Here is a 12,878-nt window from a genome sequence, read left to right as displayed (position 1 = left end):
TTACTACTTTCAATGCAGTAATACATTTTATCTTGCATACTAAAGGATGGATAGCATAAAAATGGGAAAACAACATATGAAAGTCAATGTCCCTTTTAAGGAAAATCAAAAAGGCAGATATTTCCAGTCATGCAAATAAATCTCCTTGGTATTTCAAATCGGGAATAAAATTCGATTTTTATAAAAAATTATGCTACTTTAGCTCTAATCACACACACACACACAAACATTTTTTCAGGCTGGTCCAGCTAATGCTAAACTAAATCTACCTGTTAAAATGGGATTGCTCATTTCACTTCGAAACCACACCCTCTTGTCACTGGTATTTTTCTATAGGGAAGTCAAGCTCCCTCAGGCCGCAGGCGAAACAGACATGTTGAGACACTTGCCTTAGCTCCCTCTCTCAAGTAGGCCACGCGTGACCGAGGGATCCGTGGCAGCCATTTTTCAAGAAGGCTTTCCGTTAGCATATGGGAGCCAGCACTGCCAGGATAGCTGAAGTAAACATGTTTATCTACGCTGAGCTCCTGAGCGTTCCCCCCAAACTGGCCATCTTTAAACAGTTTGTATATCTGACAGTGGGGGAGAATGTGGTTCCAAGATGAGGTACTGCACTGAACAACCACATTATGTTTGCAGCAGCGCTGGAAGTGATTACCAGTGTAGTTCATTATTCAGTTAGGTTGGAGGGGGGGAGAGCATGAAGGCCCAAACCATTTAGTGGTCAGAAAGGGGAGGCTTTTTTTCCTCTCTCATCAGTCTGTGAGTCTGTTCTGCAGTGTCAGCATTCAGCACACAAACACGGAATTCAGTAAAAGCTCTCTCCCAGAGCGTTTCTCCCCCTTTTTTTTCCAACAGCCTGCTCCCTTCCCCCCTCGTGAACTGACATTCTAGAAGAAACATATGCTGCTAGTCCCACATCACAACAGCTTGTGCTGGCTGAATGGAAGCAGGCACGGAGAGAGGAAGCTGTCGGGAGGGTGGGGGAAGGGGTGGAGTGGCACACGGAGTAACGGGGAAAGTCTCTAAGAATGAAAGTCCTCGGAGGTGTTGCATGTTGGATATCCTCGGCGGTTCATGTGAAGCTGGGTGGAGAATTTAACATTTTCAGAAGGAAATTGCATTCTCATGGTTTATGACCCCGGTTTATGGGGTGATTTGGAGTAGTGGCCAAAACTCAGGGCTGATAACCAGAAAATTGCTTGTTTGAGCCTTCTAAAGTCAAAACAATATTAAAATGGACTATTTAGTTTCTTAATACATGTTCCTTCATAATATTGGCAGTTACTTTAGTATCTTCGAGATACTATTGTAGTTTTTATTATTATTTTGAATTCTTTTTTTTCTGTTTTCATTTCAATTTTTAGTTTTGTTGTTTTTTTTGTAATTTTTTGTAGTTTTTTTAATTTATTTTGTCTATCATTTATTATTATTATTTTATTATTTTTTTTATTTAAAATGAGAAATGTTGAGAAATGAAAAAAGTATTTTAAGTAAATAAATATTTTTTTTAATTAGTTTTTATTTTATTTCTGTTAACACTTGTTTTATTTTAAGTAACGCTTTTCTTTTGGTTTCAGTTTTATTTAACTATAATAACCCATCTTAATGGCCCATGTTGTTCCCAAGAAAAAAAAAAAAGTTTATGAAAAGATCATACAACTTTCCCTTTCAGCTCGCATCACAAATCCCTTTTTGACATTTTGAATCCCTCCACTCCAACTACTATTAAATCAAATATCTAGTTTTTTTTTGTCTTGAATATCTTACTTTCATTTTAAAATATGTCAGATTAGTCACTTGTTCAGTCCCTTTGGATAAAAGTGTCTGACTTGTTGACTTTTTAAAAAAGTGCCCTTAAGAAAGGGACACTTGGATAAAAGATCTGCAAAATGACTACATACATACATTTTTGGAAGGCTATTTTTTTTCTACTTACTGTGTGATTTTTATGTATTTATTTTTTATTAGATTTCACTATTATATGTTGCTCAAGCTCCATTGCAGAATAGATGTTAGGTCATTATTTAATTTGATAGGAATATGATGGCAGTATTGCCCTGGATGTTGACAAGAAGGGGCAACTCAAGTCCAGGCAGCTGGGTTTGATATTGTTCTTCTTTCAACAGAGGAGTTTTATGGTTTTTATGCAATTTTATGGAGATGCCAGGTGGTTTTAGGAAATGTTTGAAGGTTAAACCTTCTAGTCAGAAACTTTTTCCTCAAGCTATTGGATTTCAGTTACAGTACTCTTAGATGCATATCTTCAAAATTCATAAAGTCATAATTCTCCATACAAAAAAAAATTAAGCAATTTAAGGAGCTTAATTTTCGTATTCCCACTTTGACTGTCATTTTAATGAAAATAACAAATTCAGTTTTACGGTACTATGTAGTTAAAGCTGAATTGTGTAATTTTTTCAACATTAAAATACTTTCTCTAATGCCGGTTTAATGTGTAGAGACAACTATGAGTAAGCCATTCACTGAATTCACCAAAGAGGGCAACCTCTTTTAAACTTAGCTCTGTTTTTATGAATGGTTGGAAATGTTCAGGCTCAACCAGTGCCATGAACTGAAAATGATCCTACCACCAAACAACTGTATCACCTGATATCTCAGTGACAGCTATCTGTTCCAGAGAGAGAGTAACCACAACTCTGTCTTTGCTTATTGTCACTTCCAGGATTCACCCTAGTCTGCTCCAGGCTTCGGCTTGGAGGTCCCAATCGCCACCATTGATCCCAGCAGCTGGAGTGGCAGTGAAAGCTCTGCCGAGGATATTGAGAGGATGAGTGACTCGGCAGACAAACCCATTGACAGCGATGCTGAGGGGGTGTGGAGTCCTGACATAGAGCAGAGCTTCCAGGAGGCACTGGCCATCTACCCGCCCTGTGGACGCCGCAAAATTATCCTCTCGGATGAGGGCAAGATGTATGGTAAGAACTCGGTGGCTCTTTCAGGCTGTTCAAAATCAGTTTATCTGTTTCAACAGTAGAGAGAAAAATGCAAGGTGTCGATTTTGGTTTAGCTCAGTTGACAATTTATAAAATGGCAAATAACACATTGTCCTTACCAGCTGCACATGCTAAATCTCTTTAATGGTCATCTGAGGTTTTGTCTGAAGCAGTCACAACCATGATCACAACAGTTTGTCACTTAGGATCACTTGGTTTCCAATTTTTGTCGAACTGGGCGGCCCCAGACACAGTGACATCTAGTTGGTCCAAAATCTTGCTCAATGGCTGTTTGTTAAATCAACAAGAAATCAATATTGACCCAGTTTCGTAATACATGTTCCTGGCATTGTTGGCCACAATTCAGGACATTAAAAAAAAACAAAAAAAAAAAATTAAGACAGGCATAAATATTGGTATTATAATTTTACAGTAGTAATGTAAAATTATTATTGTTATTATATAGCCATATGATTTTTTTAAATCTAATTTTAAATCGCAATTTTATTTTTATGAGAAAAATAATTTCAATTTGATTTGAAATCAGTTTGAAATCAGTTAGATTTAAAAAAAAAATCTGCATATTTCATGCAGACCTAATGAGTGGTACATTGTTACAATAAAAGAGACTTTTTAAAATAAGTGTTTACATATTTTATTTAATTTATTTATACAAAATAGTGTCACATTTTAACATCACAAATGAGTAATTATTACCTTATCGGTATTGGACAAAATATTATTATTGGTTGCATGCATTGTTTCTTTTGTAATCTTTCATCAAATTGTAGTAATTTGCTTTATTTCTGAAACGACTTCAACTGATGCAACCAAGCCCTCTTATTTTTCACACCTTCAGCCACCTGACCACTTTCTAAGAACCAATCCATTCCTGGTGCATAAAATCAGGACCTAGATTTTTTTCTTATTGAATATCCTGTTTCATGTCCCATTATTAAAGTAAAATGGATTGGCAACACTGTTTTCATGTTAAATATGTAGAAATATGCCATTTTTACTGTGGACAGAGATATTACTTGTCGCTGGTAACTTGTCAAGTTGCGTCTGGTTTAGACACATTGTCAGTGTCACATGACAAAGTAACAAGACAAATTCCCGACGATGTAGCCCCAGCACTCAGGGTGCTTGGATCGTCCCAGAGCTGATCGCTGGAGGTGAGAAGTGAAACTGAGGGCTCTGAGGAATCACATGAGAGTGAAGTGGTGAAGAAGATTAGAATTATTGTCAATCAGGAATCTCCGAAGTCTTGGCGGGCCTCTGCAGCAGGCTTCCCATTCGTTCGCTTGTTGTTGAGTAGTGGGAGTGTAAGTAAAGCAGCATGAACTATTAGTCAGGAGCAGATGGTACTGCGGCTGTCACCAGCTGTGCCACCCCCTCCTCCTCCTCCTCTCCTGCTCCTGCCATCCTCCCCTTTTCCTCCATTCCAGGCTGGGTGATGTCATGGAAAGAGGGAATATTTTCTTTCCGCGGTTTTGGAGTCCCTCACAGCTTGTCGGTGTCAAGTGAAAGCAGAAGGCCCTCGGGGCATTCGTTTGCAGCTGTCATGTGACCCCTCCGGCCAAATGAAATGTAAAGTTTAGGAGTGGCAGCAAAGCCTCTCAAGCTGCTACTACAAAAAGCATTTCGGGCCACACTGCCACGGAAACACTCTATGCAGCCTCTTCTCTCAAACTCGCTGTCTTTCATTCATTCCCTCTGTTCAGGATTAAAGCATGAAAATAGGTTTGGCTGACCAGTTTTAAATGATCAAGTCCAAGTGCAGGATTCAGTAGTGCTCACTGATATAAAGAGGGCTTATTTTGTAGTTTTCTGCATTATATTATATAAGTAAATGCAGAAACAACAAATGATTTACACTACCATTCAAAAGTTGGGAATCGTTAAGATTTTTAAATGTTTTTAATGAAACCCTTAAAAAAACCCTAATACTGTGAAATATTATAACTATATAAAATACCTGGTTTCTTTGATGGCAAATCTGAATTATCCTTCAGAAATCATTCTAATATGCTGATTTAGTTCTCAAGAAATATTTCTTTGGTAACACTTTATTTTAAGGACCAATTCTCACTATGATCTAGTTGCATATTAGCATGCATATTACTAGCATATTGGATGTTTAATAGTAAGTATAAAGCACATATTAATGCCTTATTCTGCATATTTTAGATCCCTTTATCCTACCTCATAGCTAAGCTTAACAGCTACCTTATAACTATTAATAAGCAGCAAATTAGGAGTTTATTGAGGCAAAAGTTGTAGTTAATAGTTGATTGGTCCCCAACCATTTCTTCTTATTAATGTTAAAAAAATGTTTTTGCTGCTTATTTTTGGAGTATTTATAAAGTAAAAAAACTTTATTTATATATATATATATTTACATATTTGACCATTTAAATAATTAAAATGTATCTTACATCTTACATTTTTTGTTGCATTAGCAGATTTGTCACTGCTTCTTTAGCATAAACTATAAAAATAAAATTAATTAATTTTTTTCAAGATAAATGCTTTAAACCGTTAATGGAACTGCATACTTATATTTAAGAAAATTCTTTGAAAAGGAATCTTAACATACAATTTTGCCTCTCACATAAAATAATATTGTTTTAAATGTAGGTATTTTTATTCAAAAAAGATAGTGATTCAGAACAGGAATTTTTGCATTCATGAACAGAATTTTGTACAGTCCCTCAAAACAATCCTGAATTTTCTATTACGGTTTGCTATCATTTGTACAGAGGAAGTAATATGTGAGCCAATATAGATCCAACAGGAAATTGTAATGACAAAATCACCTGACCGCGTAACCAGTAGAGAGCTGGTGTGCAGCGCTGGGGTTGCTGACCTGTCTGAGAGTGCAGAGATTGACCAGAGGTCAGCTTTGGCAGCTGTTCAAGGTGTCCGGTTGCATGTTTGCTCAACAGCGAAGTCCATTGTAGCCTCAGGAGTAATGTTTCATAGTCCTCCAGACCACAGGCAGAGACAACAAGAAAACAGCACAGTGTCACGGGCCGCATTGTTACACATGTGATACGTATTACAAGCTGATGATCACATATTGTAGACAAATCAGATTTGTACACAAATCACTGACAGCAAAGTTTCAATATGCTATAAAAGCATATTGATTCAGTTACTCCTCAAATGAAGACCTCAAGATTGTTTGTTTGGGAGGTTTTTGGTTGTGCTCATAATCTGTTACAGAAGGGCTCAAATAATACATACCAAACTGTATATTTATCGTTCTCTAGATAACTTCAGCGCAGTACCACATGGGAGAATATTTATTATAATATTTATGTGGAAAATACCGTGGAACCGCGTGTATTTTGAGGCTTCAGAGTGCCGCGAAACGAACACTGGCATACATATAACTAGAAAATACGACGCTTTAAACCATATACTCTTCTTAGACAACATACGTAATTTTACACATATTAAACCAATAAATACAAATATTACCAAATATTACCAAATTTGTAGATTGAGAAAATTTCAAAACTTTGTGGAGAAGCTCACCAAGATGGCTGACGAACATCTTCTGTCTGCAACGGTCTTCACAAGTTCTCGCGATAAGTGATGTTGGGAACCTGATATTGTTATTGAATTGATTCAACACATTTTGACAACACAAGTTGAGGGGGCAAATCTCTAGTTCACTCTTAAACTTAAAATGTTAAGTTGAATGAACAAATTCAGAAACTGCACGTTGTGTCAACTTAAAAAAATAATTGAATCAACTAAACTGCGAAATATTTTTGTACAGTGTAAACAGTTAACCGTTTATTTGGTGTTAAGTGCATTATATAAGTTGCTTTGAAATACAAATCACAGCACTTTTCAGATGATAAAAAACGGGACTTGAATTCCGGAAAATATGGTACATGTGTATGTTTTGCCAATGTAAACCTTTTTTTTATTATTCGAGTGTTGTATCTAGAGTAGAGCTCTGAATGGCAGTGTTTGGGCTTTTACAAAGTTTGGCGGGACACTGAAGGCAGCAGATTGAGCGCAGAGTTGTTGTATAGTCTCGTCTTTCAGCTCTGCAGCTGTCACTGGGTCCTAGTGCCAAAGCCATCACACCGTGAACTGTGACCTGCTCACTCACTCAACCATTAACAAGAGCCGTTACAACTGTCAAAACAAGTGAATGTGTCTGTCAGTGGGGTTCCGGGACAAATTAGAGAAACAGACTTGATTGGCATTTTCGGTGAATTGAATGTGGTTAATGGGCCGTTTTTCTATACAGGGTTATTTTGACTCCTGGGTTGTTGTGCATGTCTGTTGCGGCCCATGTACAAAATAGACATAACAGGCTTTACCCTTGAAATCTAGAAATTTGATCAGCTGAAATTCTTTTGTTGCCATTCTGCAAAAATAACAACTAATAAATAATTTACATTTATTTTATGTATATGCCTAATTGCATTAAACTAACATAATTTTCCAACCTTTCTGCCAACACTCCTTTATGCAAAAGGTTAGTATTTAACACTTATATTAGGTTGCTTGTCTATCTGACATGCACTTGAAGTTTTGTGACTTTTTCTCATTTAGGGTCATGAACGTACCTGGAAAGTGTTGACACTCTGACGTGTTGTGGAATGCATGTACAAAATTTTTATTACGCTTATGATGTTTGTGGGTCAATTTGATCCACATATTTTTACATTTTATTTGTCAGTTTTTCAACCACCCTCTGAGTGTATTTACATTTACACGTATGCATTTGGCAGATGCTTTTATCTGAGGAAATGTTAATTTTGTTGAGAATCGTGATCTTGGCATTACGAGCGCCTCTACTGTTTGAGCTTCAGGAAAGCACACAAAACAGCTTTTCCACATGTCTTCTGTTTAAAATGTTAAAATAGTTACAAAATAGTTTCTATACTGTTTATAATGTTCAGCATTTATGAAAACAAGAAGTGTTTAAAATATAGTTGTTATATGCAGTATTAAAAATCATGTATTTTTTTGTAATGTGTGATAAATATTAATGTTAAAAGTTTACTGTTTTTACCTGATTTTTGATTGTGATTTTTGATAAAATTGTATTGAATTTAATTATGACAGTTTGACCCCTTAACCAAAATTTGAACCTAATACAGGGATTAAATTAAAAACCAAACCAGGCTGGTTTATGTTAGTTGGTGCTGGTTGGGTGATGGTCTAATTGGTGGACAATTATAACCATACTGTTAACCTGGTAATTGACCCAAGGAAGCCTTCTGGTTAAGTTTAAGAAGCCTGCACCGTAAAAAAAAATACAGAATAATTCTGTAAAAATACAGTAAAACATATTTACAAAACAACTTGTACTTTTTTTTAATGGGTTATGTATTTTACAGGAAGTGTTTTGCTGTAAATTATAAGATTTGTTATTTATACTTGGTTATGGTACATTTTTGCCACAGTCCCTGTAGTTAGTAAGGAAACTTGCCAACTAGCATTTCTTTGTTTCATTTTTACACTATTTTACAATGAAAATTACAATGATTTTTGTAAAACACAACATATTCAATGATCTAGTCATCTGACAACTGACTATTGATTAGTGATGTTGAGTAGATTTTTTTCTCTTAGACTTTTTTTTTTTAATGTTTGATATTTTTATAGCAGTACTAGCAAGCTGTTTATAACTGTTAGACAATTATCATGGCAAAACCTTCTCAGGAGAGTTGCATGTGTACATTTATCCCCTTTAAACAAATCCAGGTTTCCTGATTTGTAAATTAGTTGTTTGGCCAAATCTTGAAAATATATAGTTTTTCAGTAGTGAGCACCCATTGATCTTTTTGTCTTTCTGCAAATCTTTTTAAAATCTAATGATAATCAAGTAAACCTTTCTTAACCCTGTCAGGTCACACAAATAGGTACGGTGACCTTACAACATTGTGACTCGTGTCTCTGTGTTACTTCTCCATTGTGTATGACCGCTTTAATGAAATGCATTAGCTGGCAGGCCACTCTCCAGAATGCCACAGGAGCTGATGAGATCTCCTGTGAGAGGTCCTCCATGCTGATGAAGCACCCTGATTGGCTGGGGATTCGGTGATTGTTGTTGTTTTAGGGCAGCTTCGAACCCGACGGCATCGAGATTCACACAGTTCTCTAATTGGTGTCCAGCAGCCTTTTGCCTCAATAAAATGACCGCCGCTCATCTCCTGGCTCGTACGAGGAGGAGAGAAGCAGAGGCGCAGGTATTTTGGTGCAGAGAGACCCACGGGATTGCACATACTCACTGCACATAGCTCTCTGCGAGAGACGCCGTCCTGAGTACCCTTAAGCCCTTTGTTCCCCTGGCTGAATGCAGTTAATTAGCAACAGTCACTATAGCAACTGCCTCTCACTTCAAAACAATGTCTAATTTTTGCAGCAAAGCTTATCATACTGTTTACCTGATGGGCTCTCTGGCGCCCAGAGTTGTGCCGGGGCTGGCTCCCTGCCCAGCCTCAGAGGTTAATTGTGACCGTGGTGAAAAACATCACAACAGCTGCTTTGTGATGAGAGGAGCATGAAAAGGAGTGGAAGAAAGTGGCGGCACCCTTCTGCAGAAAGAAGCGAAGAAGCAGCACTTACATAATTCACCTGCTTTGCGAGCCTCCATTCAGCACGCCCTGTGTGATTACATACCCTCCGGAGTATATAAATGAACACATGACCAGATGTGAAATATGGCAAGAAATGCACAATGGGACATTCAGTTCCCAGAAATTGCATTTAATGGGTCTTATTGTGCACGCAGCGGAGCCTTAAGTCAAATTGTTAGGAATAATGCACCACAGCACGATGCTGACTGTAATGCGTAATATGTAGAAATTCCGAGTTTAGTTTTCCAAAACTTCATATGTGTTTCAAAAAGATTTTTGAAGGAAAAAAAATGATGTTTAAAAAATAAATTAAATGCATAAAGCATCAAATGATAACATTTATATCTTCCATGCTGCATGATTTTTTTTATTCTAAAGAACCATGGCTGCAAAATTTGCACTGGGTAGTCTCGCCCAAACTGAAGTCTCACTGGACAGAAGTACAGTACACCATCTTAAAGGGATAGTTCACCCCAAAAAAATGAAGATTCTGTCTTTATTTACTCACCCACATGTCATTCCAAGCTTAAATGTCTTTCTTCTGTGTGGCATAAAAGAACTAATTTTATGAGAAATGTCAGTGTTTGGTTACATATCATCCTTTGTGTCATGGAACAACATGAGTGTGAGTAAATGTGAGTAAATGTAGGTGTACTATCCTTTTAAAGGTTTTCTTAAAGATTCTGGTCAATCCAACAGTGTCTTTGATGCAATAAATCATTTTCTAAAACAGTATTGCTTCGTTTTCTATTAAATAAAACATATTTAAAACAAAATTAAGATGTATGCTCAAGTCTTAATATTTTATACAGTTTAGGTTTTCAAGTTTATTGTATTGCTTTAAGGATGTTTAGATATGTTTGCCTGAAAATAAAGGCAAAACATCTGGTTAAGAAATAGATGTAGAATGCACTGGATTTCAGACATGCATGTTGTGAAAGTTTTCATGACATTTATTAGTATAATCAGTCAGATTATTACCATAAAGCAGTGTAAAGATCACAATGTGACTGGAGCGTGAGAATACATGAGGCTGCTGTAATTATTACGTGTGAAACGACCATCTGTCTCAGGAGCAACAAGCTGCTTTTAGTGGCAGTCGCACTTGCCGATAGCAGGTTCGCCACCAGAGTGGTTCCCACAGTGCATCTGTTTGCTTTAAAGGTGGCAAACATTTATCATATTGTGTCATTTCAACCCCGACCAAAGGATGAAAGACATTTCCAGGGAGTGCTCTGCCACGTTATCACCCAAACGTTGGCTGGACCCATTTGCTGGAGTTACCGTCGCCATTGTGATGCCTTTTTTGTTCGCTGTGTTATTACAGATATGCAGTGTGCTCAGCAATCTCATCAGGGCCGGACTGGCGTCTCAGACGAGCACTAAGTGGCACTTGGTTTGCAGGGCTGCCGTGGATCATTTAGGCCTAATGAGCGAGCCTGGCCTCCCCCGTGGGCCTGCCAGAGCTCTGTTCCCAGACCTGCCTCAGCGGCGGCCCGCTTCGCGCTCGCACCGCTGGCGCACCCTAGCTACCCGCTGTGAGGATAATGAGGAATTCTGGGATCCGCTCAGGCCCCTGCTTCCTGCATTCGCTCAGAATGGAGTCTGGAGAACTTTAGTCTAACACACACCTCCAATTTAATCCCTCGCTTTTGTTTGTGCGCAATTGTAGCTTTGACACGCCGCTGTGATTTTACACCTGCAAGAAACACATTTCCGATTACAAAACGATTACATTTTACACCGGCAAAATGAGTCCGAAATACCACCAGGGTTGTTCTCATGCAGTAAACAGAGTGTGAAACCGTATTATGAAACATAATGATGATTATGTATCATTCAGTTTGGACTTTGTTTTGCTTTTGCAGCATTTCTGTTCATTGAGTTGTGTCATTCTGTTCAGGTGTGTGTCATTAATTAGTTTAATCTGCTTGTGTATTTAAGTTGCTCTCTTTATGGTCATTGTTGTTGAGTCTCATTGATGTTATGTGTGTTGCAAGCCCTCTCTCTGTATGGATTTACCTTCTGTGTATTTATTAAAGACTGCCCATCATCATCATGTTCGTGTGAGGTCATCATAATAGTAGTGTAACAATTAGTCTTTTTTTTTTTTTTGCTGTCTTATTTGCGTAAAAATCAGCTGAATGCTTTCCCATCACGTGTTCCTGAGGGGAACAGCTGCACTGATTTTCTGTATGGATAATAGAAACCAGCAAACTAGATGTGCCTTTTTCTCTGTGCCTTGTGGGATTTTTTTCATTTTGCTGAAATATTTGGAGTGGTTTTTAACAAAGCATATTGAATTGTCATTGATTGTGTGGCCTAAAATTCATATTACTGTCATCTGCAGTAATACTGCAAAATAAGAGAGAGGGGCTTTGCAGTGTAGTGACAAAAATATGCATGTGTTTGATTGTGAAAAAACAAAAGCTGCAGCAAAATCTGTCAGATCAGAAGCTATTTAGCCATGTTTTCAGAGTGATGGATGTGGACTTTATCTTACGCCTCCTGGTCGTGTCACACTTAACAAAGCTTAGTCTTGACGGCCTTGTTAGGGCTTGTCAGCACCTGATGTTTTGTGCCAACAATGAATGAAGAGGAATTTCTCGTTCATTTGGACCTAGACGTTGTAAACATATGGACCTGTCAGAGAACCAATATAATTTTGTTTGTATTGACACAGGCTGGTTTTCAATGGAGGTTTCAGATTTCTTCACTTATCTTTAGTGTTCGTGGCCAGGACGTGTCCCGGTGTTGACCTTCTGAGTTGTTTAAATGACCCTGGGGTCCCATACTGCATGTCCCCACTGGTCAGACATTCTCCAGGCCTGCCATGTGAAAAGAAGTGCGACCCAGAGTGCTTTGGGTTGTCTAGTCTATCCCATGCTTGGCTGGCCAAGTCTGAAAGCGAAATGCCTAAGGCATTTAATGTTTGCTATTTGTTGACCATAATGTGACATGATACTATTGACAGCTTCTCCGATTGCACAAAGAGCTAGTTTTGAACTTCAGAGAGCATGAGGGCATGTATAATGTTGTGGTCAATTTTTAGCAATTTCATCTTTAGTGTGAAAGGAAATGACTTTATTATTCTGAAGGATATCAGAATCAGAAGAATAAGTCTGGAAGCTCTACTCTACACTGCTCAAAACTCTTGTTTGAATCGTCAGTGGCAAATTCTTTAAATATGAAAACGTACTTGACTGTGAGACAGAACAGCCGGCATTGTAGTACTCTCCCAGGATCAGGAAACAGTCCTCCATAAAATGCGCTGCACACATCTGAATATTTGGGTTGAACTGTTCTG

General features: G+C 37.8%; 1 protein-coding gene across 1 annotated transcript in view; it reads left to right on the top strand.

Annotated features, from left to right (window-relative positions):
* LOC107686847 (transcriptional enhancer factor TEF-1-like) overlaps window positions 1-12,878 on the top strand; it is an 84,389-nt gene that overhangs the window by 20,101 nt on the left and 51,410 nt on the right. The window contains exon 4 of the mRNA XM_016484001.1: window positions 2,687-2,939. Within this exon, the coding sequence (XP_016339487.1) occupies window positions 2,792-2,939 (148 nt within the window). The 5' untranslated portion in view covers window positions 2,687-2,791. The remainder of the gene's footprint in view (window positions 1-2,686; window positions 2,940-12,878) is intronic.

This window comes from Sinocyclocheilus anshuiensis, unplaced genomic scaffold (genome assembly GCF_001515605.1).
Source record: "Sinocyclocheilus anshuiensis isolate Anshui unplaced genomic scaffold, SAMN03320099.WGS_v1.1 scaffold773, whole genome shotgun sequence".
NCBI classification, from domain to species: Eukaryota; Metazoa; Chordata; class Actinopteri; order Cypriniformes; family Cyprinidae; genus Sinocyclocheilus; species Sinocyclocheilus anshuiensis.
The sequence above is the reverse complement of the archived record's forward strand: the minus strand, read 5'-3'. Positions and strand labels throughout refer to the sequence as shown.